Source organism: Lytechinus variegatus, chromosome 8 (genome assembly GCF_018143015.1).
Source record: "Lytechinus variegatus isolate NC3 chromosome 8, Lvar_3.0, whole genome shotgun sequence".
In the NCBI taxonomy this organism is placed as follows: Eukaryota; Metazoa; Echinodermata; class Echinoidea; order Temnopleuroida; family Toxopneustidae; genus Lytechinus; species Lytechinus variegatus.
In genome coordinates, this window is record NC_054747.1 from 37,954,732 (window position 1) to 37,981,746 (window position 27,015).

General features: G+C 39.1%; 2 protein-coding genes across 4 annotated transcripts; one reads left to right on the forward strand and one right to left on the reverse strand.

Annotated features, from left to right (window-relative positions):
* Window positions 1-2: 2 nt before the first annotated feature.
* LOC121419710 (proline-rich receptor-like protein kinase PERK10) lies at window positions 3-12,364 on the reverse strand (the record flags this gene model as incomplete). The annotated part of the gene is made up of 3 exons (XM_041614166.1): window positions 11,517-12,364; window positions 669-2,329; window positions 3-244 (listed from the first exon to the last, which is right to left on the reverse strand). Coding segments are annotated over exons 2-3 (1,620 nt in total), but the record flags the coding sequence as incomplete, so codon positions are not given.
* Window positions 12,365-16,293: 3,929 nt separating this feature from the next.
* LOC121420464 (zinc finger protein 551-like) lies at window positions 16,294-22,929 on the forward strand. 3 transcript variants are annotated; one of them, XR_005970762.1, is made up of 4 exons: window positions 16,294-16,424; window positions 17,392-17,516; window positions 19,042-20,425; window positions 22,812-22,929. XR_005970762.1 is itself a non-coding variant. In XM_041615110.1 (3 exons), exons 2-3 carry the CDS (start codon window positions 17,426-17,428, stop codon window positions 20,325-20,327), a joined length of 1,377 nt encoding a protein of 458 aa, XP_041471044.1. In that variant the 5' UTR covers window positions 16,294-16,424; window positions 17,392-17,425; the 3' UTR covers window positions 20,328-22,805. The 3 variants fall into 3 exon arrangements, 1 of the variants encoding a protein (XP_041471044.1); XR_005970763.1 differs by having other exon boundaries at window positions 17,395-17,516; XM_041615110.1 differs by lacking the exon at window positions 22,812-22,929 and having other exon boundaries at window positions 19,042-22,805.
* Window positions 22,930-27,015: the final 4,086 nt, after the last annotated feature.

Genomic DNA, 27,015 nt, shown 5'->3' on the forward strand with positions numbered 1-27,015 from the left:
AAAGGAAGGGTGGATGGGTGTGGCTGGGAGGTGGAGGAGGTCGGCGGGGAGGACGGGGACACCTGCGCCGAGGTGTGGGGAGCGGTTGCGGTACGGGGTGGAGATGGGCGGGTGGGGAAGGGCGGGGCGGAGAGGGTCGTGGCTGGGTGGGGGTTGGTAGCTGGAGAGACTACAGGAGAGGGTCCATGCGGTCCTGGGTTGATACCGGGCGGGCGGGTAACACGTGGAGGGTAAAGCGATACACCTTTAGTCAAAAACATCCAATCATATGATTTAGAATAGACTAGATCTACATTGTAATTGAAATTCTAAATAAATGTACATGTAATAGACTGTTATACTTTTCTATTCACATTGAAGTTAAATTTAATTTTCTTCACATTATGAATGCAAAAAAAAACAACAATAATCTTGTCGGATGAATAGTATCCGTGCACTTTTAAACTTGAATCGTATTGAAGTGTTTGATTTTAAAACTGGTCGATATGAATACAAAATATAATCAGCATGACTTTAAAAGTCTGCTTTTTCTCGATCGGCAATTGACTATTGGGCAATGCAACATAACATGTGACATATGAATTAAAACGACAGTTTTGTTGGTGTTGAGGCTACATGTAGATGAGGTTATACAATGACAGGTTTTGTTTTACATTGTATAGACATACCTTCTGGAATAGAGGAGCCAGACGTGATAGGATGACGAAGGGTTAACAGAGCTTCCACTGGTGGGGCATGCACAGCGTGATGGGGAGTCCCAATCGGTAACCGCTGCGGTAGTTGCTGCGGAGAGACATGCAGAGGTTGTCCTTGCCGCGGTAGATGCTGCGGTAAGCCAGAAACATGACGCGGTCCCGCCGTTAACTCCGGGTTCTGCGATACCGCACTTTTCGACGCTGGCGTTGACGTGGTTGGGGATTTCTTGCGATGCTGCGGTAACCTTGGTCGAGGGTGTGATGGAACCTCCTGGGAGTGTAGACCGCTAGGTGACGAGTGACCTGGAGGGTGCTTCTGCGAATTTCCAGGATGGGGTCCAGTCGTTCCATGGGGCCGCGGTGGCGCCCCGTGTGCTACTAATCTGTCCATGCTCATTGGCAATGCTTGGTGTACTCCATGAAGAGTTGGACCATGCTTTTCAGGTCTTCCGCTCGAGGCTGGAGAGGCTTTGGCAGGACCAGACTCTGATGTCACCTGAACCACATGACTGGGACTTTCCCGCGGTACTGGTGAAGTCTTTTTCTTCGGGTGAGGACGAGGACTGGGTGCTTTCACATAGTGCTCATGCGCTGGGGAGTTTGCTGGGGAAGGTGCTCTTGCTGACGCTGGGGAAGGTGCACCTGCTGACGCCGACGGAGCAGCTATCGATTTGGGGCTTTTAGTGGGTGACAGTGCCGGTGGCGTTAAATGCGTTGTTTTGGCCAACTTAGTTGGTCCCGAGGGAATGGCTGGAGATGTTGTCTTGACGTTCCCGGAAGCGTGATTACTCTCAGAGGTAACCAACGGTATCTTCGGGCTCCCTACAACAGTCTCTAGTGCGATTGCATGAGGAGTTAGATGCGGAGGAACCAGGTAGCCATGCTGAAGAAAAGCGGGAGCTGATCTCTTGTAGGGGGCACCGACAACATGTCCAGAAGCCATCGTATCCGGCGGAGGCACCACGCTGATCTGGTGATGCATTGGTGCCGTAGATTTGGGTGGTGCTTTAACAAGCATTGTCTTGCTGACACTCCCACTATCGCTTGTACTGTGCTTCACAAGTGGAGGGGGAACAACCGCTGCTTGTACTTCTGGACTCCCTGGCTTGCCCTGGACCCCAACATCCCCAGTCCCCCTCTGTAGTAGCATCTGCAGCGGAGGAGCTGCGGGAGTTGGTTGTTCCGGCGGTGCTGAAGAGGCAGTTTTCGGATGCACCGGCCTGGATAGATTGAGTGGAACATTCTCCGTCACAGGTGTTGTTGTCGGCTCTGACTTTACTTCCCTTTTCACTCTTAAATCAAGAGGGGCGGAGCCATCTACCTCTGAAATCTCTCCCTTTCCTTCACTCATTGTAAGTTTGACTCAGCAACTTCCTTATAAATGTACATGAATCTATCACACAACATTGCATTCAATATCCGCATTCACGAGCTTCCATGCAAAAATCATGTCAATTATGCAAACACAGAACGTAAGAGCAGCGGACGCTTTAATGTCCCGAGTTCACGATGTGGGAATTCCCCCACTGATATCAACAATCAAGCATATTTGATTTTAGGCCAGGTGATTCCATTATTTAATTATTTATCCCAGCGTCTCACGTTCAGATGGTCTCGTCAAAATGGACAGGAATCTGTGTGAAATAAAACAAGAACAAATAAAAAATGTTAGGCTAGCAAATAAACGTTACAATCAAGGCATTGTCGTCCCCGGAATGATAATGACAAGATATGTTGCAGTTACATTTCCCTTCGGTGGTCGTACTGCGAGTCGAAAGCAGCCGTTTTATTCATCTTTATTCAAATCACCTACATGTATATACATGTATGTAGCTTGTTCGAAAAATGTTAAAACGTCTGCTTTCGACTCACCGTAGAGCAAGTGTGTCTGAAGTATGAAGGCTATTCATAGAAAATCACAGCAAATGGACTGCCCGACATACACACTGTGCACTTTTTGTTATTTTGCCTGACCCCCCCCCCCCTCCCTCGAAGGTTAATCAGTCCTCAACTTACTCCTCTCTCATTCCCCTCTTTCTTTCTTCTTCTTTCTTTCTTTCTTTCTTTCTCTCCTCTCTCTCTCTCTTTCTTTCTCCCCTCCCTCCTTCCTTCCTTCCTTCCTTCTTTCTTTTTTTTTTCGTTCTTACTTTCTTTCACCTTCATCTCTCTCAGACACTCCCTGACAGAATATTGATGACCTTTTATCAATTTTTTTTGCCCCACCTGACAAGTTTTTTCATTGAAAGCTACTGTACAATTTCAATTGAAATGATATATCTTTAGAAGTCTACACGTTCTACAAATAATGACACTTCATCAATAATCACATGATATCACCTAGTACAAAAGACTAATGTCACTTAAAATAATGATTCAGCGTTTCCTAAAACAAATGCCATCTCGGCATGTCTCGGGGTCGGGATATTATTGACGTCATTTTAAAAAACTAATAATAGCAAACATACAGACGGTCGCATTTGGTAAGCTAACACAGAATATCTGTGCACGAATGATGCTGGCTGATACATTAATACAGATTTTCGATTGCATTTTTAATGGGGTGATCAAGTAGGCAGAGTCATTGTTGTTTGAATCGCCCCCACCCCCGTAACATAAAACTTAAGGAATGATTTTTACGATGGATCGTTCATCAAAGAGTAGAAATCAACACAAAGAACAATATGTAGGCCTTATGAAACAGGGTCCTGGCCCGTGGGACACAGTTATGTGTGTGTTTGTGATGTTCGGGTGTGTTATTTTTACAAATGAGTCTGGGTTTTAAGACTACGATCGGGTAAGCACCGTTGGAAATGGGACATGCGCAGACGCGGGTTATTGAGCGAGTTTCTGTGGAATGAGATTTAAACGAGTCTTCGTTCAGGTTTAAGTGTCATGGGATGGTTCCATAAATGATAATTGAGAAGATGAGCAGAATTAATTTTTTGAAGAGAGAATAAAAAAGGAGCCTTCTCTCCCATCCTGGCGGTGGGGGCACATACATGGTACCCTAATATTAGTCTACAGATTTGTTTTTATTAGACTTAAATGTCAATATAATCTTTTTGCTAATTTGAATCTATTTTATTTAGTATAGATATTATCATTTTCAGCCAGCACTATACATTCTCATACAGAGCTGACATGACAGTATTTTTATTTAAGTTTATTTTTTGCAACAAGGCGCAGGGGACATCGATTAGCGCGGCTAGCCGCATACTCGAGTAAAGACGAGTATTTAAAAAAAAAATGTATGTGCAATGATATAACGTGGAGCTACATGCGTATTACTCCGTTAGTAGCTCAATGGAAATAGCAACAGAGACCACTATACTTATTACATGTATGGTTTGTTTCGCAAATATGTGAATTGCGCAATATTCATAAATTATATTTCGCAATACATGTACAATATTTTCTTCCGCACAGCGATTGCGTCGATGCAGTGAAAGTGACGCTGCATACATTGAAGCATCGCAAATGATGAATGTGCTTCGAGTGAAAAGCATTCAAGAATTTATTAGTTAATTATAAAAACATCTATACGAATTAATCTTATATAATACTCTAGGATTCAAAAGACACAAGCATCCGTTGTGTTCTAATTGCAATCCTATATACCTCCCCCTCCCACATATCCCTTTTTCTGATCTACTTTGACCCCCCCCCCTCCCCTCGTTACTGTTACTCTCTCCCCATCTCAGTGGCTTTTCTTTGACCTTGTTCCATCTTTGTCCCTTCTTTCGGGACATGATAGTGTATGTCTAGTCTACAACTGTAGACCCACATCTGCAGTGTGTGTATCACACCTGATTTAAGGAGTCTGCATAGCAGACTAGGGCTGCAGATGTTCGCTCGCCCTTTTTGCGAAGCGAACCAGAAGCAGCGCGCTTCGCGAGCCGAGTTCCCACCTCACAAGCCATTCTTCTGCACATAGCAGACTAGTGTCTGTCCCCCTTTCATTATCTTCAACCTCAAAACCTTGTTCTGAAGGCCTGCGTACAACTCTAGTCTTACACAGCACAAACTGTGGTGTTGACCGGTGAACATAGAGGACCACACCAGTTATTTTACACCGGTGTTAAATTGGTGGTGTTAGTTTTACGCCTAGAGGTGTTATTACAACACCTTTGGTTGTTACATTTAAACACTTTGGTGTTATGTTCAATCTTTAGGGTGTAATTTTAACACTTCAGGTGTGGTCCTCTATTAACACCAATTGGTGTCGGTTTTAACACCACAGTTATACAGTGTATTCTGAATTTAACAGAGCACAATAATTATGAATTATGAAAACGAATTACTTTATTTGTTGTTGTTTCTGTTGCTGTTATTTATCGTGGACAATGGGCCAAGGTGAAATGTCGGTCATGCAGAAAAGATGTACTGGGATCATATTGCAAAGACATACACAATACAGTGCTCATACAATTTTTCTACATTGCAGTCTGCGTTGCTTCACAGCTTTCTAAACCTTTACAATGGCGAGACTCGACCCCATTTTGGACAATAAAACTTAATCAAAAGCGGGAAACTAGCTTTAAATAGGAAGAGAGATAACCCATCCAGGGGCGGAAGATCATAGCAAGAGAAATGTATTGATGTTCGGTGGATATTCTAAATTCGTATTGTCATGATTGTAGAAGTTTAATGCTAAAGTCTACCCCTACCACTGCATGTACAAATATGTTCGACTTCCCTTTGGGGCGATTCCATACGTGTTGTACGGGAAATTTCGACAATATCTATTTCGCCCCCCCCCCTTGACGAGCGTGAAGACTTTCTTTTTTTTTGCTTGTCAATTTTTTTTTTCTGGAACGAAAACCTTTATTTAGGATTGAAGACCTTTCTTTTTTTTGTCAATTTTTTCCGCCGGGGGGGGCAATTTTTTTTCGGCGGACGGGTTTGCCCCCCCCCCCGGTGGAAAATCATAGGTACGCTCCTGGTGCGAGCAATTCTTTCCATGTGGACAATTGAATCACGACGAGCATCGGGACGAGCATGCATGAGTTTCATGCGAATCCCTCTGAATAATTTCAAACAGTATCATAGTTTACTGATTTCGTTCATTTAACCTTGAACTAGATCAAGGTTAGGTCTGCATCGATGTAGCAGTAATATTATTTGTGTTCATTGATTACCAGATTTTAATTGTTGTTGCCATAGCCCGGTGCCATAGACAAACGTGCAGCAATGCGACACGATAATCGAAAAACACCACCCTTGCAAACGGGCAAGTCCCTGTTTACGTCACAAGTATAGTCTGCAAAAACAGACTCTTGAGTTTGTAACAACTGTCCTCTTCTCGTGAAAAAAAACAAGAACAAATACATCCATATTTATCCTACGAATTCATGATAATCCATTATCAAATTGCTGCAGACCATGTCTTTATTAAAGTTAGAAAACAGGGGAAGATGATAAATTAGTCTTTGCAATCTCGAAGTCAGGCACAAAAGATTTAGTCTACTTGGACTACTCCTGCGCAAGTAGCCTAATCTTATGGGTTGTGGCATTGTTCATGTTTATTGCGTCGATCTAAATGCAGTTGTGTCATTTCTTTTCAAATTCACCATGCTACATGTACATGTATGCAGTGTAGTGGGTGCCATTACATCACGGCGCGCACAACAGCAATACGTACAGGGGCATTCCCCTAACATCAAGCAGACTGGGGATGGGTGCAAAGATAATACTGGGGACGGGACGTTTCACGCAATAATTTTCAGCACTGACAAGTTGCCTTTCTTCGGCAGTTTAATTCTTACAGTCAGCGGCCAGAGCTTCTGATTCAATAAAAACCAAGTATTTTACTAGAATAGACCAGTTCGTAGTTCACTATGGACAATTTTGGTCACATGACCTTCCATTTCATTTCATTAAGATAGGCAGATTTCAAAGCAAGATAAGTACGTAAGCTTACCTTACATAGCAGGATGAAGAAATTGAATAGACCAGGTGCCTAGAATAGCACATCAATGAATACCTTATGAAGGCATTTGTTGCATTCCTACTTTGAATGCATGAATGTTGTTGCAACTGTGAAATGGCATAGTTGTTGAATTGATGTATTGTGATATTGTTTTTGTGGATGTAAATGAAAACCACAATTCAAAATTTTTTGTGGATATATTGAATAAAATTGACATCAAATTGTGCTTATAAGATATTTTTAACCACCATGTTTAGTACAAATGACCTTCCTCATGATCATGCGTATAGATCTTTTGATCATGCGCAGTCAGCGACCAGAGCTTCCGATCAAATAAAAATAAGTTTTTATTGAAATTGTCAGACAGTGCTGAAAACTTTCACAAAATGTCACCCTGATTGGTGAGCCTGTGATTATAAGACCAGGGGTCCGTTGCAGAAAGAGTTGCAATCGATCGCAACTCTGAAAATCATGCGCAACTTGATTTTCAACCAATCAACAGCGCGCATTTGGGACTTGCGTTTGATTTTTTGACTTGCGTTTAAACGCAACTCTTTCAATAATAAAGCATGACAAATGCAGTCACGGAGAGTAATGCAACAGTCACATTTCCCTACCACATACAAACCACCTCTTTGTAGCTGGTACGGACGCCGTAGGAGAAATGTGACTGTGTCATAAAGACACGGAGATGTCTTCATAGTACATATAGGTTTAAGCGGCGAGAAGGCCTGGGGGGGCCTTCTCGCCGCTTAAGCCCCGGGGGGGGGTAAGCGTCTGTAGGCTATACTGACACAAAAATTTGGAGGATCAACTTAACCTTTATTTCTGTACACATCAACGACAAAATCTTTAACCAATTGATCCACGTGTTTTTCCCCTTTATATACATTAATCAAAGTTACATGTATACCCTAAACATAACATGTTCACATACTTCAATGTACTTTTTTATTCTTATTTTACTTTGCTCCTCAAAAGATAACATACGTATTTAAAAAAAATTGGTAATAAGATAACCAACCAAATAATCGCGCGGAAATGAAGACCAAGAAGCATATGTTGGGTGTGCATGTATAAGGAAAGGACTAAAGGGGTAGACCCTCCCCGTTGAAAAAAATGTGAGCGTTTTAATCTAGAAATATGCATGGTCGCCTTTGTAGGACCCTATCTGATATGTTTTGGCAGTTTTTACTTTTTACACAATAAACAGCGTAACTTGCCTCTCCCAGCAAAAGCTACCATTTTCAAGCGTTCTTTTAAGTTTACATGTACATTGCATCGCTTGTATGGAAAGTTAAAGTTATCTGAGTTTATTCCAGTCGTTAATAATCTCCTGATAATCAGAATTTTCTTCCCCCGGGTTGGAGAAGAAAAGGTCAAACCATTGTATCGGCTGCGTTACCTAGGAGACGAATCCACGCCCACATTTTCATTGCATTTTAATGTACCACACATGCATAAGCTCTGCACAACAATGAATCGGTCAAAGTATTGAAAAGAATGCCTGATGTATACTATTAAAAGTAATATACATGTATAATCATTTGCTGTCGTGTAGGATGTTGTGCGAAAAACGAAGCCCTAACGTTACTACTTGAGCAAAGTAAAATAAGCGCCCCGCCCCCTCCGCCCAACGTTATACCTCATCGAACAACTTTTACATACAAACATACTGAAACCGCACTTACAATTTTCATTAAATCTCATGTCTTCTTTGATAACAACATAACACTTTTCGCAACTTTTATACAAGGCAGCAGTCTTGCACGCAATGGCATGATGTACAAAATTCAACACAGACACAAAAACACACCTTACAAGAAAAAAAAAACGAAATACATTTAGGCATAAAGTTGATTTTATCCACAACCGTTTTACCCAATAACGGATCCAGTTTACAAATATACAGTATGAGGGCGCGAAGAGCAAATTTTAAATAGAGGGGCGCGGATAAGTTGCTTGGGACTGAGAAATAATTGATGAGTGATTCTCAAAATTTTATAATGGAGGGGGGGGGTCGTCCCTTGTTTTACCCCCAACTGGATCCGCCAGTGGTGTTAACATGCACCACATCCCTAAAAAAGTATCCTCGAACTTTAGACCAAGAGAGTCAATGTCAACAAATCTCGAGGTCTATTGTTATTATTTATAGCCGAGTTCTTTATGATTTTCCCGGAGCATTGTTTACTCTACCCATGATAGCTATACACGTGATGGTTTAGTTTTATGTTTGGTTTCCTTCCATTTCCTTTCCCCAGGTACACACAAAATAAATAGTACCATTATAAAAGCAAACACATGGACGATTTCACAATGTCTCTCTAATAACAAGTGGCGTGACCAAACCCACCTCATCATTTTCAATTTTGAACTTCTTCTGGAAAAGTGGGTGTGAACGGAACAGTTGGAATAGGGAGCTGGAGAGGGGTTGTATTACTGGCATATTTTGGTAAAGGGTATAAAGATGAAGAGATGTTCTGGAGAAAAAGAAGGTTTGTGATGCGAAGTTGCGAACTGTACCCCTAAGTAGGGTCGGCCCCACAGGGAACAAGCGCTCCCTACGATTTTTCAAGCAGTACCCCCCCCCCCCCAAAAAAAAGAAAAAACGGAGAGAGAGAAAAAATAAATAAAAGGAGACCTTAGGTCGTTTAACTCGATAATACACGTATATGTATGATTCAATGATTTTGAGAAAATGACATCACCTATATGTCTCCCCCTCCCCTGGACGCCATCCCTGCCCTGGATCAGATCGCTTTGTTTTCTCGAGACTTTCTACAGTATAACTGATAGAGGGTTTCATTCAAACTATATTGGACGGAGTTGGGTCCAAGAAACATCGTACATTTTAGGCAAAAGGCCCCAAAAGCCAAAGCTACAAGTACAAGTAAGAATATAGCTCAGTCGGTAGAGCGGGGGTTTCGGATTCCGGTGACCCGGGTTCGATTCCAAAGTGGTGCGATATTACCCTTTGGTATAAAGGCATTTATCGTCATTACCAGGTCCCTCGGAGAGGACCTTAAGCCGTTGGTCCCCTGGTTACTTTTGAGAGATAAGAAAAAAGGCCCATCGACCTTTCTACATGTTCACCACTCGGTGTGCTGTGCGATATAAATATATCATTTAAAAATCCCCCCCCCCCCCATACATTATGTCCACATTCAACGCATGTTGTAAATACGTTCGTTGGTAACAAATCAGATGAATTTCTATTTAATAAAATAGAAGCGTACATTTGATACACAAATGGGGGGGGCAGTGATGAGAGAGTTGTGTGGGGGCGGGGAATGTACACAATACTTCACTTCACGATCTACTTGTTATCAATTCACTCACGATATACGGACATTATGTACGTAACAATAAGTATTTATGACCTCCTTTTTTGATACCCGCAATGTATGTGAAAGTCACAGAGACTCCCATAATTACACCCGCATGTGTAGCCTTTTTAGCGCAGTTGAGTATATGCACATAGTAACTGCGCTATATAAATGGACATATTATTTTTATTCGGAGTAGCCAACTGTAAAATCAGAATAGAGTCATGATGTCATAATATCTGATTGGTTTCGAGAACTTGATTCATATCTAAACTGTAATTCTGGCCAGGTGCGTTGCTACATGTAGATGCATGCTCTGACATCGTTTCAAAACAAAATTTGAGAACAAAGTTACAAACTGCTCATGAATTTGATCATGAATGTTCATCTGTTGAAAGTTGAGAAGCCGAAAATTAGAGGGAATTCTTCAGATTTTTTCTTTGTGTTGAGAACAAAGGTTCAACTTTTCCTTCCTTTTGCTCTAGGAATTATTATTTCATAATATGTATTTTGTAAATGCGTATCATGTTTAGGGATGCTTGGCCCTACTCGAAGAAGAAAAAATATCCCGATTGCTGGGGAAAAATGCCATCTCAGTAAAAAAAATTGCAGAAACAGTGCCATAAAACTCAGAACATATGATCATATAATCGTGGTCTAGACTTCTCGTGGTTATGACGAGAAGGAGGACTTGAACTGGAAGCACGACTGCTGGGATCATCAGCATTCTTCCAGAATCTCGGGTACTTTCAATCTGAGGGACATCATGGGTTCGATTCCAAGTCATGGCGTGTTTTCCTCCAGCAAGAATTTTACCCACATTCTGTTGCACTCAACCCAGGTGAGGTGAATGGGTACCTGGGTCCCGCTTCTTAAAAGTTACCATTTCATAACTTTGTCATGCATATATGATAATGGTCGGAATCTCTAATTTTGATTGGCTATTGATCATTGTTACAAATGATTAAAGATAAGTGTTTAGACTAGATCTAGCCAAACACGAGTGCATGAAAATATACAGTACATGTAGATCTATATAGATCTAACATCATAAACATCATAGGCATTCAGCTTCAGTGATGGTTTCCAAATGAATACCTTCAGTTCACTATTATTATCCAGATCAGAGGCAGGGCATTGTCTCCCCCCCCCCCCCCCCAGTTTCACAAGCACATGTCCACTCCCGCCCTCCATTAGTCCAGCTCCCAGCATGCGACAGGCCAGTCAGAATCAGTTCAATCACACTCAGTCAGACTCTAATTTATTTTTTGTATATTATTTAAGACAAATCCATGATTAACTAACAGTTATCTACCCTAAACTTAACATTACAATGTCCCCGAGTACCAGTCCTATGCCAGCTGGAAGTTAGAGAAATAATGGCTGCGTGGCCGTGGGGGTAATTTCTTTATACCGACATCAATGCCATGGAAAAAAGAAAAAGAAATTGGTAGACACACAGCTCTGTGCTACAGCCAGGACAGGTCTCGTAATAGCTTTTCACTCGACTTCAGTCTTCACTCGGCTCAGCTTCATTCACTCAAAGAAAATGATGCATTTTCCTACCTTTGTGAACCTTAGACTAATATGATGGACATCGGGTGATTTTCTTGTAATTCCCCTGCTTCTCGAAATGACGTCGGAATTCCAAAACGAAAATAATTCACAGAATTTCAGTTGATCAAAAACGCCGAACAAGGAATCATGTAAGAGGGAAAATGCCGAATTGCTGGATTGGGTCGTTCGTGTACGCGGAGCGTGTTAGGGGAACCCCCGCAATGTACAACGTTAGATTGGTTGGACCAACCGCCGACATGTTGTGTATGATCGTTGTACACGGCCCCTGCTTCATTGATTATACACAGGCACAAACACACACACACGCACAATACATTACACAAGTACTAGTATGCCTTGCTAGCTTCATGGCAATCGACAGGACACACACGAGAACACACGAAATGCAGGAAGGTATTGTTATGTGTATTGTGTGTACGAACGAGATCGCAGATACCAACGCTATGTCCTATGCCTAGTCTTTCTTGTAAATCTTTTGTATCGATTTATTGCCTGAATCAGTGATCATATCTCTGGATAACATACGTTGCGTCGAATAAAAATACAAAAATTCAGATCAAACATATCTAGAATAAATTTTTAATATGAACATCGATCACATTGACTGGAGAGTTTATGCAATATTGTATTGTTATCTTAAATGTTTGAATATTTAGACTATCATAAATCTCCCGAAAAGTTCAGCGCCAGGTCGCCTGTTGACGTGGCGGCGAATTATCGTGACGTCACTAGCGTGCAGTGCGCAGTCGGGCAGGGGGAAAACCCTCTTTCCCTTTCTTGGCATGATAAGGGACTCTCCCTTTTTTTCGAGGCATAGCTCCCAAGTAAAAAATCTTTCTTTTTAGCAAAGATCATGGAAGGTTGGATTGGGTTTCATGGCGTGCTAACAATTTAATTTCATATCGGTTTGTTGTTTTATTACCACCATAATCTAGCAATAATCAGAAAGCCGTGGCCTTGGACCAGTGGTTTAGTTCTATGTAAAGACCACCCAAAATGCATGCTTGAATAATAACTACACATTGCGAAAGTGAATAATATCAGTCAGTAAGATTTTATTATACTTATGACCAATAAATCCGTATTAAATAGCCTTACAGAATTTTTGGTAATAATTTTCTTACTACTCATTCATAGTTCAATTTCAAAGGGATACTTAAAGAGGCAGAAGATAGAAATATCCAATGAAATTCAAATAGCAAAATGCTGAAAATTTCATCCAAATTTGAAAGAAAATAAATTTGTTGAATTTAAGCAATATTTTGTGATGAAAATGTACATCGATGCGAAATTAAACAAGTTTGACTGATGATGCTATGTCCACTTTTCTTTCTCAACATATTTCATTATTACATGAAATCATAATTATTCAGTCATATTTTCATAAGTTGGTGTATTGAAAAATCTCATCTTAACGAGAGAAAAGGGCAATGTGTGCAAATCCCTAGTCTGATTTAGACGAAAATTTGATTTTGTTTTTACTCTATATGTTCTAATCATTTAATTTTAACTTATTTCTTTGTATCATGGAAATGAAATAAAGAATTGAATTGAACTACCAGGTTTATTTTTGGTCTAATAATCTATATACCATTTTGTATAATTGAACTATGAGTGTTTTAAAGGTAAATGCTAGTTTTGGTAACGATATCAAAATGAGTTCGTACAGAATCCAATGAAATGACCACCAAAGTGTCTGTTTGTATGAATAAAACGCATGTGCCAAAGGATTCTGGAAGACATTGTGTAATTGCTGAGAAATCAGCAAATAAGCACAGGATTCGGGTAGAGCGTTGGGCCCGACGCTCTAAGCAATAATTATACATTGTCCCACGTGCGATTATCTGTGTTGGGGATCTTCGGTGTGAACATTTTTCAGCGTAGATTTCAAGATTTCACAAAGTTCAGTTTATGTAACTGTACCAGATCTAGATCCTCGATGATATACTGACAGTTAAAGTGATTGGTTAACATTGGTTTGACGTTTAAAAAAATCTGAGCTAGAAGGTCACACTTGTCACCAGTGTCTGTGATATGTTACAAAAATGAAGCCCAGAAAAAATTGCGTTCGAAAATAATTATTTAGTGCTTCAAAAATTGAAATATAAAGTGACCGGAAACACCATCTTAATTTCATCCCATACGACGCCTATGTACAAAATCGGGGTTTGCCTTGTAGTTTTAGCTTTTCATTCTCAATAATGGTTGTTTTAAGGGTTTATTAGTTCTAATACATTCACTTGTACACATGTTTCATCTTGGTTTGAGAATTTTTTTAAATCGGCTGCTCACAAAGTTATAACAATACCTTTAGGCCTTGTTTTACAGACTTTCTCGTGAAATCAGTGTTTACTGTAACTACTGGAATTTCTCTTTTAAAGTGTACAAAAAGACTAAATGGTGATTAGACGAAGTGATGATTGGACCCAAAACGGTTGTTGGGCGAAATGTTGGTGGACGGAATGGTAATAGATGAAATGAAAATAGACCATGTGATGAATGGACGAGTTGGCAATATACGAATTGGCAATCGGGGGTGAAAAAAAATTATTTGTTCAAAAATGTTATTACATGGATAATATGGAGCTACACGGCCAAAACCTCGTTGCATACTTTTTTTTCCTTAAAGGTCAAGTCCACCCGAGAAAAAATGTTAATTCAAATAAATAGAGGAAAGTTAAATTATCATAATGCTAAAAATTTCATCAAAATCAAAATAGGAAAGTTATGACATGTTAAAGTTTCGCTTATTTTCCACAAAACAGTGATATGTATAACTTAGTGACTTACAAATGAGACGGTCGATGATGTCCGTCACTCACTATTTCTTTTGTGTTTTATTGTTTGAATTATACAATATTTCGGGGTTTTTTTTAAAGATTTTACAATAAGGATCAACTTGACTGAACCATATATAGTATGAAATAATGCTAATTCCACATGATCATGGAGGAATTAATCATTGTTTCACTTGACAATGGGAGAAAAATAGAATATTTCATATTTCAGATAATGAAATACAAAAGAAACAGTGAGAGAGTGATGTCATCAGATTCTCATTTGCATACCGATCGAGATGTGCATGTAACTGTTTTGTGAAATAAAGCGAAACTTTAAAATGCCATAACTTTCTTATTTTACATCCGATTTTGATGAAATTTTCAGTGTTATGCTTGTTGAATTTTTCTTTTTTATTCAAATCAAGTTTTTGTTGGGGTGGACTTGTCCTTGAAATTAAGCGAAACTCGAATAAAGTCATAAATTGTTTATTTTAAATCCGATTTGGATGAAATTTTCAGCGTTATACTTGCAATGGATTTTCCCCATTTTATTCAAATCAACTTTTTGTTGGAGTGGACTTGTCTTTTAATATATTTTTCTCCCCTCCTCTTAAGTTCACTATTTTAAAGTCACAGGGTACTTAAATCACCTCTGCATCCGCCCTATGGCGTCGCCCATGTGGCAGTCCCCCTAAGCCATAACACCAAAGTGGTCTGTCAATTGGTATCAAAAGTTAAATACTGGTCATTGCATAAAAACTAAAACTTCGAATCCATTTTCTAAATAGATGAAATGAGTAAATTCTATAAGTCGACACACTTTGAAACCTTCTAATAAGTATTTATTTATTGGTTTTATTTATTTGCCTCTTTATTTTAACAAGGTAGCCCTTTCAGTTATGAAAACTGTTCGACCAAGGGGCCCTGTATCAACAGAAATTAAAAGAAAAAGCATAAAAACAATACATTTATACAACAGTCAACAAAATGAACATAATAATCAATGAGTGAGGGGAAAAAGAAAAAAAGGAAATCGAGATCACTAATAAACTAATAACAAAATAAAAAAAATCTTGAAAACATATCGATTTGAAGGAAATGAAATGAATGATATGATAGCAAAAGGATCTTTTGTAGTATTCGGTTCAAGGTTTTTCAAAATAAAGGGGCAATAGTTGAATACCTAGTTTAGAATTTAGTCTTCGATGGCGATTTAACGATGGTGATGACGATGATGATGATGGTGAATGATGATACTGATGATGACAATGATGATGATGATGAATGATGATATACTGATGATGATGATGAGGAAGGTGATGATGATGATGATGGTGATGATGATGATGATAATGATGACGATGATGATGATGGTGAATGATGATACTGATGATGACAATGATGATGATGGTGATGATGAATGATGATATACTGATGATGATGATGAGGAAGAGGATGGTGATGATGGTGATGATGATGGTGATGGTGATGATGATGATTGGGATGATGATGGTGATGATGATGGTGATGATGGTGATGATGATGATAATGATGGTGATGATGATGATGGTGATGATGGTAGTGGTGGGGATGATCTTAAAGCAAGAGAAACCTAGTCCATGAACACCCCACAGGCGCGGATCTAGGGGGGGCACGTGCACCCCCCCTTTTGAGAAGCAAAATTAAAAATTTGTAATGTTTAAAATTACCCTTCTTTTGAAATTGAAGACCGTTTTTTTTTTGCTTGTCAATTTTTTTTCGGGTACGCAATATCCTTAATTTGTCGTTGAAAACCTTTTTTTTAGTTATTCTTTTTTTTGGGGGGGGGGCTTGTCAAAATTTTCCTCCCAAAAATTTGCCCCCCTTTGGAAAATCCTGGATCCGCTTCTTCCCCCCCCCCAAAAGAATATCTCGTGCTCAAGATATTTCATCTTGGGCTGCGTACTGCACGCACTGTGTGATCAAAGCTGCCACGAGATGGCAGCGTTGCAAAAATAAATACGAGAATGCTGATTTCATCTAGACTCGGTGTAGAAAATTATCCATTTGCCTGTATACGTATACGTAGAATTCCAGATTTAAAGATCGACTCTTGTTTTATGTATGTTCATACATGGTAAGTCTGTGATGTCAATATTAGTGACATGATTTCTCTAAAAAAAGTCTCATATTTTTTTTTTTTACTTTAGTCCCAAGTGTTCATATTTGTGTTTATACCAGTCGCAGTTGGGAAATGAGAGTGAGAAAAGCCTGGGGCCGATTGCACGAAAGGGTCTTTCCAAGGACCGTCTTTCGTGTCGCCCATCTTTTATGATACGCTATAAGCGGGGTGTTTTTGAAATTTCTGACAAAGAATAAGATTCGTTAGCTTGCTTTTTAATCAAATTTTATACAATTTCATGATATATCACATCATTTTATAAACAAATATTTTGTTTATTTTAACGGATGAATGAAATATGTTTGCAGATGATTTATTTAAAATGCTTTTCACATGGCGCATCATAAAAAAAGATTAGATGGGCGACATGAAAGACGGTCCTTGGAAAGACCCTTTCGTGCAATTGGCCCCTTGTCCTGGAGGCTTAGTTCTGGGGAGGAAAATTATTCTACTAAACGTAACGTCGTAAGCTTACTCGCTCGCCATGAAGCCTGGTACAGCAAAGCATAGGCCCACACACAAGAGGGTATTTGGAGACAATGTTGCTCCAAAATACTTGATTTGTTTAAGTGACTACTTATCACACAATTTGTAAATGGAAAAGAAGTTCATTTCCCCCATTAATGATTTAACCACTTAGGCCTATAGCCTTATATTTACACGAAAATAATACCAAAATTTAGACAAATCACTTAATCATGATTTCGTGTATTTATCTTGTTAGTTATTTTACAATTGAGTAATGAGTATAGAATTGTGCAATATAAATGTACAATTATTATTATTATTAAAGTCAGACTGTATTACTTAGAAGTTAGATAAATTGTCAAGTACCCAAAGTAAAGACTGAAAAATCTCCAGAAAAGTCCTTCATACCTGATGTGATGTTAATTTTTTTGTGACACCTTGCTTGTTTGACCAGCAGATGAGATGTGACACTGGAAGCCATCCTCAATATGAATATTACAGAAGCGAGCCACTCTTCTATCTCTTCATCAAACACTGCTTCTCTCATTAAAGAAGAAGATCTGTCAGAATATGAGGAAGGTTGGCATTTTTTTCTAAATCTTTCTTTCGGTGGGATGTTTCATAAAGCTCTAGCTCCTCTAAGTTCAACATGACTTTACTTATAGAATGGTACGTGGAGTGCCAGAACTTATTCTCATTGCTTGTTTGAGATATTTTGTTGGCCACATCTCATTTTCTTTGTGATAATGAGACTGCTATCACCGATGATTCAACAGAAAAAATATATGTCATGAAAAATTAAGAATGCATTTATAATATGGTAAACTTATCTGTATTTGGATGAGAATCTTAGTAAAGTGTGTCTATACCTGTTATTAGCATTTTTAGAAGATTTATGTAAAAATATCTAGCTGAATCTATTTATATGCATAAATTATTATAGTTAATATTAACCTTGAAATAAATTTGAATAGTTTGGTATAAGAAACTGAATATTTGCTGTATAAAATAGCTCTTGATCGTTACTGACAATCAATAAGTGAGTACAGATGGCAAGAAGAGTGAATTCCATAAAGTTACATGATTTGATACAAGGGAATACATTTCCTGATATTGCTTCACAATTTGCTCCTCATTTCTTCTAACAGCTTCACAAAAAACTACACAATTTTTTTTTTTTCACATAGGACGAGACAAAAGATTGTTTTAAAGCTTTTCTCCTATAACCAGAAATGCTGATTAAACTTGACAAGTAATACCACGGTCACATTTGATGTACTGCTGCCGTACGGTGAGTCGAAAACAGCCGTTTTTATTCATTTCTATTCATACCACCTGTGTACAGCTGGCACAAAAATATGTTATAACTGCTGTTTTCGACTCGCCGTACGGCCGTTGTAGAGTAAATGTGACCAAGGTATAAAGTTATCCCTTTTGTGATGTAGTGAATATTAAATCATGCTCTGATATTGTATTTTTTTCGTTTTTTTTCACCAGTCAACTTATTATGATTAGTAGACTACCTTTCTGATTATTTCTTTCAATCATTCTCTAGTTGTAAACATCAATCAGCTTCTGCATTTCATTATTATTTTAATATAGAAATATCGCCAAACATTGGGCTAGATCATTTTATGTGCAAATTGTTGTCTAAGTTGATTTGTACGCAGTGCTCCATGTGGGGGGGTGATATGCTTCTGAGCAACAGCTATTTATTATGCTTTTATCACCCCTGACCAGCATGTAGCACTGCTCCATTCTGTATTGTTTCTCTTTACCATGTATAATCTCATCTATGCTTGTATCATGATTTGGTCAAATAAATAATAATTTTTATCGAAGGTGGTAAATGATGACCATTCCTTATTCTCAGTCCTTGTTTGAGATATCTTGTTGGCCACATGTAATTTAGAATGAGAGACTGTATGAATACCCACTTTACATAATACATTACTCATTCAAAATTAAATAGTGAATACAGATGGCAAGTCTGGCGAGAAGAATGAAATTCCATGATGTTTCATGATTAGATACTTTGATGTGATTTTGATAGTGAATAGGCGATCATGCTCTGAATTTTGTTTTGATTTTCTTGTTATCAAAGGTGGTGATGACGATTTGGGATGGATTGAAGAGGAGGATAGCGGTGGAGAATACACGGCTGACAGACACCCTCTGGAAGAAGGTCATGGTCAAAGTCAAGGTCAAGAAAAGAAAAGAGGTCTCAGCCACACTTCACTGACGCCTGAAACTATTCTTGCAATGGAAGCAGCAAGTTTGGAAAGACAAGATTCTCTGACTAATGGTCGAAGCTCGTCATCCGGTCAAAGAGGAAGTGACCTGCACCCCGAGCAGAAGGTTCCTGGAGCGAGAATGTCAATTGGTACCACGGGAATATCAAGTCCTTTAAGAGCTTTTCAGAATGGGTTTGGCCATTGCAGCGAGGGTGACTCTGGGGGCCCTTCTCTCTACTATTGTGGGGAATGCAGTAGGTTCCCAACTGATTGCAAATGCTATGCCAGGCATGTAAGGGGTCATGCAGGAGCCGGAGATGTAGAAAAGGAGAGAGGACAAAGAGACACAAAGGATATTATGCAGGAACAATATGAAGAGAGATCTGTGATTGAAGGCGATGATTCAGAAGTCTGGAAGCAATCAGGGTTGAGGTCTAGAGGAAGGGTGCCTTCCAAATTCCAGAATGGTGCGGAAACTAGTGCTGATAATGAAGATGATGCAGTCGAGAGAAGAAAACAGCTTGTTCTGAAAGAAAATGATCACATTGATATCTGTGATGGTAATGGTTCTTCTGGAGCCATTACCAACAACCCCAAAGTAAACAAAAGATGTCAAGTTCGGATGGGACGGCCAGTGAAAGACAAATCTCGATTACAGTGTCCGCAGTGTGGCCGTGGCTTCAAGAGAAAACCAGACCTTGAACGCCACTTCCGTGTTCACTCGGGCGAGAAACCCTTTGCCTGTGAACTCTGCGACATGCGCTTCACCCGTAACTTTGGACTGCGCTGCCACATGAGAACGCATGCAGGGCTGAAGATTCACACGTGCGGCACCTGTGGCAAATCGTACAGCCGGCGTTACGACCTGGCGAAGCACGAGAAAGCCGTTCACACTGGGGAACTCAACCACATTTGCTGTGAATGCGACAAACGGTTTGTCACTGCGCAGCTCCTCCGTGTCCACAAGCGGACGCACACCAACTCGCAGCCGTACCTCTGCCAGGAATGTGGCCACAGGAGTAACCATCGCAGCGACCTCAAGAAGCACATGAGGGTCCACACCAACGAGAGACCTTATTGCTGTTCGATCTGTAAGAAAAGCTTCCTACAGAGTGGGTGTTTGGCCAGTCACATGTCACATTCTCACAGCAAGTAAAGTCCTACAAAACCACCACAGTGGTTTATCATGTGAATGGAATGGGGCGTACACATACCACCCTGCACACGTCAGGTCAGCTTGGATTGTACTGAAGGGTAAAACTTTCACTTGCTTGGTCTATGATGACGCAACATTTGCTCCTGGGATTATTGCTCTGGGTTTATTTGGTCTAAGATATATTATAGGGTTACTGTTGGCTTTAGGTTTGGTATTTCAAATCCAGGATTGAAGTAATCATGTGATCGTTATGTTGAATTTACATTGGAGCAATTACTGCCGAAGCAAATATGAAACCTAATTTAGGGCGACTTGGTTTGATTAAGGGATTTAAAAAAGAATAATTGCACTGAAAATAATGTGCTTTCAGTCAAATATATGATGAATTGCTATGAAAGATTTTTATAATTGGGCACAGAAGCAGTGACGAATCTAGTCGGATCAGGGCTGACTAAGGTGGGTCAGGGTTGGAGGTATATCGAACCAGAGGTTGATGAAGAACACAGCAGATATAAGGTCAATGAACTTTATAAAATATACATTATTTCAAGCATCGCGATTGGTCAACATGCGTCACATGACATCCAACTTATTGTGCACGCACAAGAGTGGAAAATGTGCGCAACAAAAATTGACATTGCACGCTCAAGCAAACCAGTGCGGTACAAGTCCCAGAAGAAGCCCAACAAAACTGTACTATAACTTTTTGAGAATTTGTTTCTGTGTTGGTATTTTATTAAACAAATAATGCACTTGCTCTGTCGTGCGTAAAAGTAAATGCATAGAAAACTCGGTTTCTTTAGATGGTGCACACTGGGCACCCGCTACCAGCGGCTCGTGCACAGTGCTGCACCTATCTAAAGAAACCTCGCCTGCTCTGCATTCCGCTAACGCACTCAGCTGCATGCATCATTTGTATACTATTCCATGTCAAAACCTCAACTATCACTGGCGGAATACACGTCCAACTCTGGCCTACAACACCACCATTGTCCACTATCAATATGTGAAATGTCTGACCTGGCTTGATCCTCCCATATAGAAGGACACAGAACACTCAAGAACTTTAAGGGGTGGATCATAAAAATTGCATGTTAGGACACAACATTTTTTTAAAGAGAATAAATATTATTTGTGTAGACTTGATAATATTTCAGAATTGTTCATACAATCCGGTTATCTTTTTCAATTTTTATTGTCCTACAAGGCTTATCCTTTCCTTAACTGTGGGTGAGATATAAAGTGGCACATTAACATTTCATTGACAAAATAGATTACACTAGGGTTTCATGAAAGATCTCTTTAATTCAACAGTTACCATAGGAACTGTGCTTCTCAGCCAATCAAAATCAAGGAAATTTGTCTGATCCGACAATTAGAGTACACTTCCAATTTACTAACTCATATGACACCCAAGTTGTCTGGGATTGATAATGAAAGTATTTTGAAGCATTTTTTCTTCATTATGAAAGCATAAGGAAACAAAATAGTAAACATAAAAAATATACAATACAACAGCATTGCTGAATTTTTGGATTCCCGTAATTTTAGCAGAGAGTTAGACCGTGGTCTCGTTAAACCTGACTTCAGAATACTGGCCATAGGGTATAAACAATTCTGTTATCTGTGGATGTTTAAAACTTCGCCTGTGTTGCATAATTTGATAAAGGATGAATATACATGTGCAGTCAACAATTTCAACAGAATACTGACTGCCATCAAAATTGTGTGGACTTTTTTAGTCTTTGACTGTTTCTTACTGTTGCTGAATGTACTTTGCAAGGGATTGTTAGTTTATTATTGTAATGAAAGTTAAGGATATGAGGTTCAAAACTGAAAAAAAAATTGTCTTTGTTTCACAAATTCGAACTTTGCAGAGAAGCTTTCTATGTTCATTCATGTCAGTATTGTACAGAGTTAAACATACTGAGGTTTGATTTTTTTTTTAAATATAAAACAATTGTTGCCAAAGTTTTCCTTGTTCCTAACACTAACATTTTGAAGAAAAAAAAATTTGAATTAATACATTGTTGCTAAAATTTTCTATTTGAAATTTTTGAAAAATGTTTATTGCATGAATTGTTTATAGCTTGAAACGATGAATTAAGAACTTTTGCTGTATTCCATTAATGAATGTTGGTAATCTAGTCTTTGTTTACCCTAATAATAATAACATACTCCATGGATGAGGAATTAGGTACCATTCCCCCTCTAATATAAGAAGTTAGAGAACTTAGTCACAGCTATTACCAGTTTAGGAGAGGAAACTTGCATGTGTGCATTGGTAAACAAACCACTGTTGCCTGGCCAGGTTGCTCCCCAGGGAGTGGAGAGAGTGCATTTGTGGAACAGTGATAGATCCAATGCCTAGGGTCATAATGATTATGTATCAATCACCAAAAACACAAGAGTTGTTGAAGTGCCATAGGAATCTAGCTCTAATCTTTAGGAAAGTCATTTTGATTTCTCTCTCTTTTTTCCCAGCAAGCAAGAACTATTCAAGAACTCATTCTGCTTCTTTGTACTGCCACACCTTGTAAATCCTCCGTTTGTTAGCTACGTCATTCCAGCCGGATCATGGATGGAGTAAAAATCATGGCCAAGTATGGTGAGTTCTTCTTAATAATTTGTTTTTATTTCAGAACAAATCTCCCTGAAAGATCATATAGTTTCATAATTTCAGTCCTGATTTTTTTTGTGTTCAAATACAACTCTTTTTTGCAACAGTGTTCTGATCAAGAAATTGTAAGGCAAATATAAGAAAGTAAAGATTAGTTAATATTATTGAATTGAACTTATTAACAACCTCATTCACTTGACACAAGCATTTTGTTTTACAGTATATACAATGATAACATGAATATTTATTCCACTATATCATATAAATCAGTAATATATCAATACATTATTTAATCACACTTCTGTTTTTCACCCAGAACTTCAAAGCATACCTTGGAGCAATTACAAGAGCCAGGCAAGAAGGAGGCTTAGGATTGAGTGACTGGATTCCCTTTATATAAGTAGACTATCATACAGTCATCAGCCAGAAGAACTAAATGAGCTCATGAAACATGGAGATTAGAGTAAAGGTATGTTTACAGCCCTCCCTCCAAAAACAATGATAATAAAAAAGAAGTAATTATGACTGACACCCCAAATCTTAAATTCAATCAAAATAGTAATTTCTTCAACTGCATAACACAATTGCATTATTTGGTGGTGCCATAGGATTGAAGTGACTGGATTCCCTTTATAAGTAGGCTGTCAAAGTGTCAACAGCCAGAAGAACTAAAGGAGCTCAAAACACATTGAGATTTGAGCCTTAAGGTATGTTTATGAAACATTCCCCCTAAAAGGGTGAATTTTTATCTTTTTATTTTAGATTAAAATGAACTGTAAAAATAATACATGTATAAAAATTTTGGATGATTGCAAGACATTGTTTTGGAGTAAAGACCAAATTGATTTTGAAGCTAATTGTAGGAGCATTGCTATGATGTCATTACGACTAGATATTCAATTTGGTTTTATTCTAATAAGGATGGTAACTAGGTGGTACCATAGATTTGAATTTAAGTATTTATAGAACCTAAATCAGTAAGGTGTTCCATGTATTTGCATCAAATTTTACAATGTTTGATTACCAAATCAGGGGCCCGTAACACAAAGCTTAGCAATGATCGTAGAACATTTTTCTACGATTGATTCCATTGACTACAATGTACAATCAATCGTGAAAATCAAGCGTACGATTAATAGCTAACCTTTGTGTTACAGGGCCCGGGTCGCAGACCAAATTGGTGGATCCACAATTCGATGCGCCATCTATCGATTGCAGCAAACAGAGTGAAATTTGCAATGCCTCATGAAAAAAAATCGACATCTCTTGCATGCTATTATTCTGCGCTGGCCAACACGGCTCGACTGGCTTGCATATGCTGTTTACTAGGGTCCAGGAGGTGGGAGAGATACTGTCGCATATTTCTTTGCAAAATTTAGACCGTTTTCGGTGAATTTGTCCTCTTCTTTTGCAAATCGTGTTCATTTTTGAAGTATCATAGTCACATTACAGTGCACGAGCAAGCACTGTGCGTTGCCTGCACCTGCGTGCGGTGTCGACTCGGAAGTTAGAAATTTGGCCGGTTCGCTGCAACCGATAGATGTTGCAACATATTGTGAATCCACCAAATTTTACTGTTTTATCCCCACATCGGGTCTCCGACCAATTTGTGAGTGTTTGGTGACGTTAAAGATAAAGAACCCAGTATACTATGGAAGCAGGAGACCGTCAAAAACACGTATATACGTCGTGTCGTAATTCAATTTACTACACGACGTAAATAATTACGTAGTGTAGTAATTCGAATTACTACACGACGTAAATAATTACGTAGTGTAGTAATTCGAATTACTACACGACGCAATTCCGAATTACTGCCCAACGATTTAATGTCATGACGTTAAATGAATTAGTGTCGCTACATCAAATAATTAAGGTCGTGTAGTAATTCGAATTACTACACGACGTAAATAATTACGTAGTGTAGTAATTCCAATTACTACACTACCTAAAGAATTACGTCGTGTAGCAAATAATTACTACACGACGTAATTCCGAATTACTGCTCAACGATTTAACGTCAATCAACCAATGAGACCGTTCGTTATATGAGCGCAATGCGAAGAGCTGAGACTACAGAGTATTGTACAGGAACGTACCGGCAGGAAGTTAGTTGGATGTCCTGACTAATCTCTTGGTGCCGCCAGTGGATAGAGTAAAAAAAAAACAAGGAAAGAGAGATTACATAATAGGAGAGAGAGAAGCGAAAGGGGGAGATTGGAAAGAAAAGAAGGGGGAACGGGAGAGAAAGAGAAGGGAAGTTAGTTGGATGTTCGATATTCAAACTGTGAAGTTGGTTTGATATTCAGGTTCGATATGCAAACGCCTGTGAAGCTGGACCATTTTTTTTTTGGTGTGAAATCGCCATTTTGTTTCCGCTCAAGCGCGATCGCATCAATTGTATAGGTGTATACCCATCGTGTTCATGATTACAAAAAGTGCTTAGAACGTCCAGATATCATCCCCGGATATCAAAGCTCTTCGGCTCGTGAGATATCATTTTCATGGACCAATTAATTATGCAAACTGCTAGTCCTTAACAGGTCCCTTTTCAAGTCACTGATTAGAGACTACATTTAAAATAAAATTTAGCTTGCGCCCCACGCTCTGTTTTTTTTTAAAAATGTGTGTCACCCTCCCCCTGGCCCCAAAATGTTACTTTGTCTCCTCCTAGGTTAAAAACCTTGGTGCCGTCACATGCCACGGACCCGATCCGCATAGCACTGCCCCCCAAAAAAGTTCTACAACCGAGAATAGGAAATGATAATAGGAAAGAAAGATGAAAGATACGTCATTTTATGCATACCATGTCAAAATCAATCTCAAAGTTAAAGTTTTTTTCTCTCGCTGGCTCGAGACTTATTATTAAGCAAATTTTTGCTGCATGCGCCATTGTGTGCCCCCTCTTTTTGTTCTTATAACGCACTGAGCTTGGGGCTTCGCCCTATTGCTCGGGGCACAATCATAAAACATCCTGTTCATACAATGATATGACCCCTCCGTTCTCCCTTCTCTTTCTCTCCCGTTCCCCCTCCTTTTCTTTCCAATCTCCCCCTTTCGCTTCTCTCTCTCCTATTATATATTCTCTCTTTCCTTGTTTTTTTTTACTCTATCCACTGGCGGCACCAAGAGATTAGTCAGGACATCCAACTAACTTCCTGCCGGTACGTTCCTGTACAATACTCTGTAGTCTCAGCTCTTCGCATTGCGCTCATATAACGAACGGTCTCATTGGTTGATTTAACGTCATGACGTTAAATCGTTGAGCAGTAATTCGGAATTACGTCGTGTAGTAATTATTTGCTACACGACGTAATTCTTTAGGTAGTGTAGTAATTGGAATTACTACACTACGTAATTATTTACGTCGTGTAGTAATTCGAATTACTACACGACCTTAATTATTTGATGTAGCGACACTAATTCATTTAACGTCATGACATTAAATCGTTGGGCAGTAATTCGGAATTGCGTCGTGTAGTAATTCGAATTACTACACTACGTAATTATTTACGTCGTGTAGTAATTCGAATTACTACACTACGTAATTATTTACGTCGTGTAGTAAATTGAATTACGACACGACGTATATACGTGTTTTTGACGGTCTCCTGCTTCCATAGTATACAATACTCAATTTTACTTTTGGATTTCCACTCTTTTTTTAGCGACGGGGACCAATTCCATGACGAGATCAGAGAGATGTTTGGTTGTCCCACACAGATCTTAGGTCAGCCAGCAACGTCTTCCTGATCAGATTACACACTCAAAACTCAGCAAGTTGGGAGGAATAGTTTGAGAAGCAGTATATTACAACTTTATCTACGCTCGTCTACTTCCTGTATGGTTTCATAGTTGTGGCGCAATATTATTAAATTCTTTGCCATCTTTCTTGCAAATTTGGGGAATTCGGGAGTGGTTGTGGCCTAATTAGTTAGAGAACCTCATTCAACTTAATTTGAGAATGAAGTCTTGACAAGTGTCAGAGGTCATCTGTGAGCTTTGTAATTTAGCATTGACTTGAATTAATGAAACATCATACAGAGCGTTGTGGCCCAGTGGCTTAGT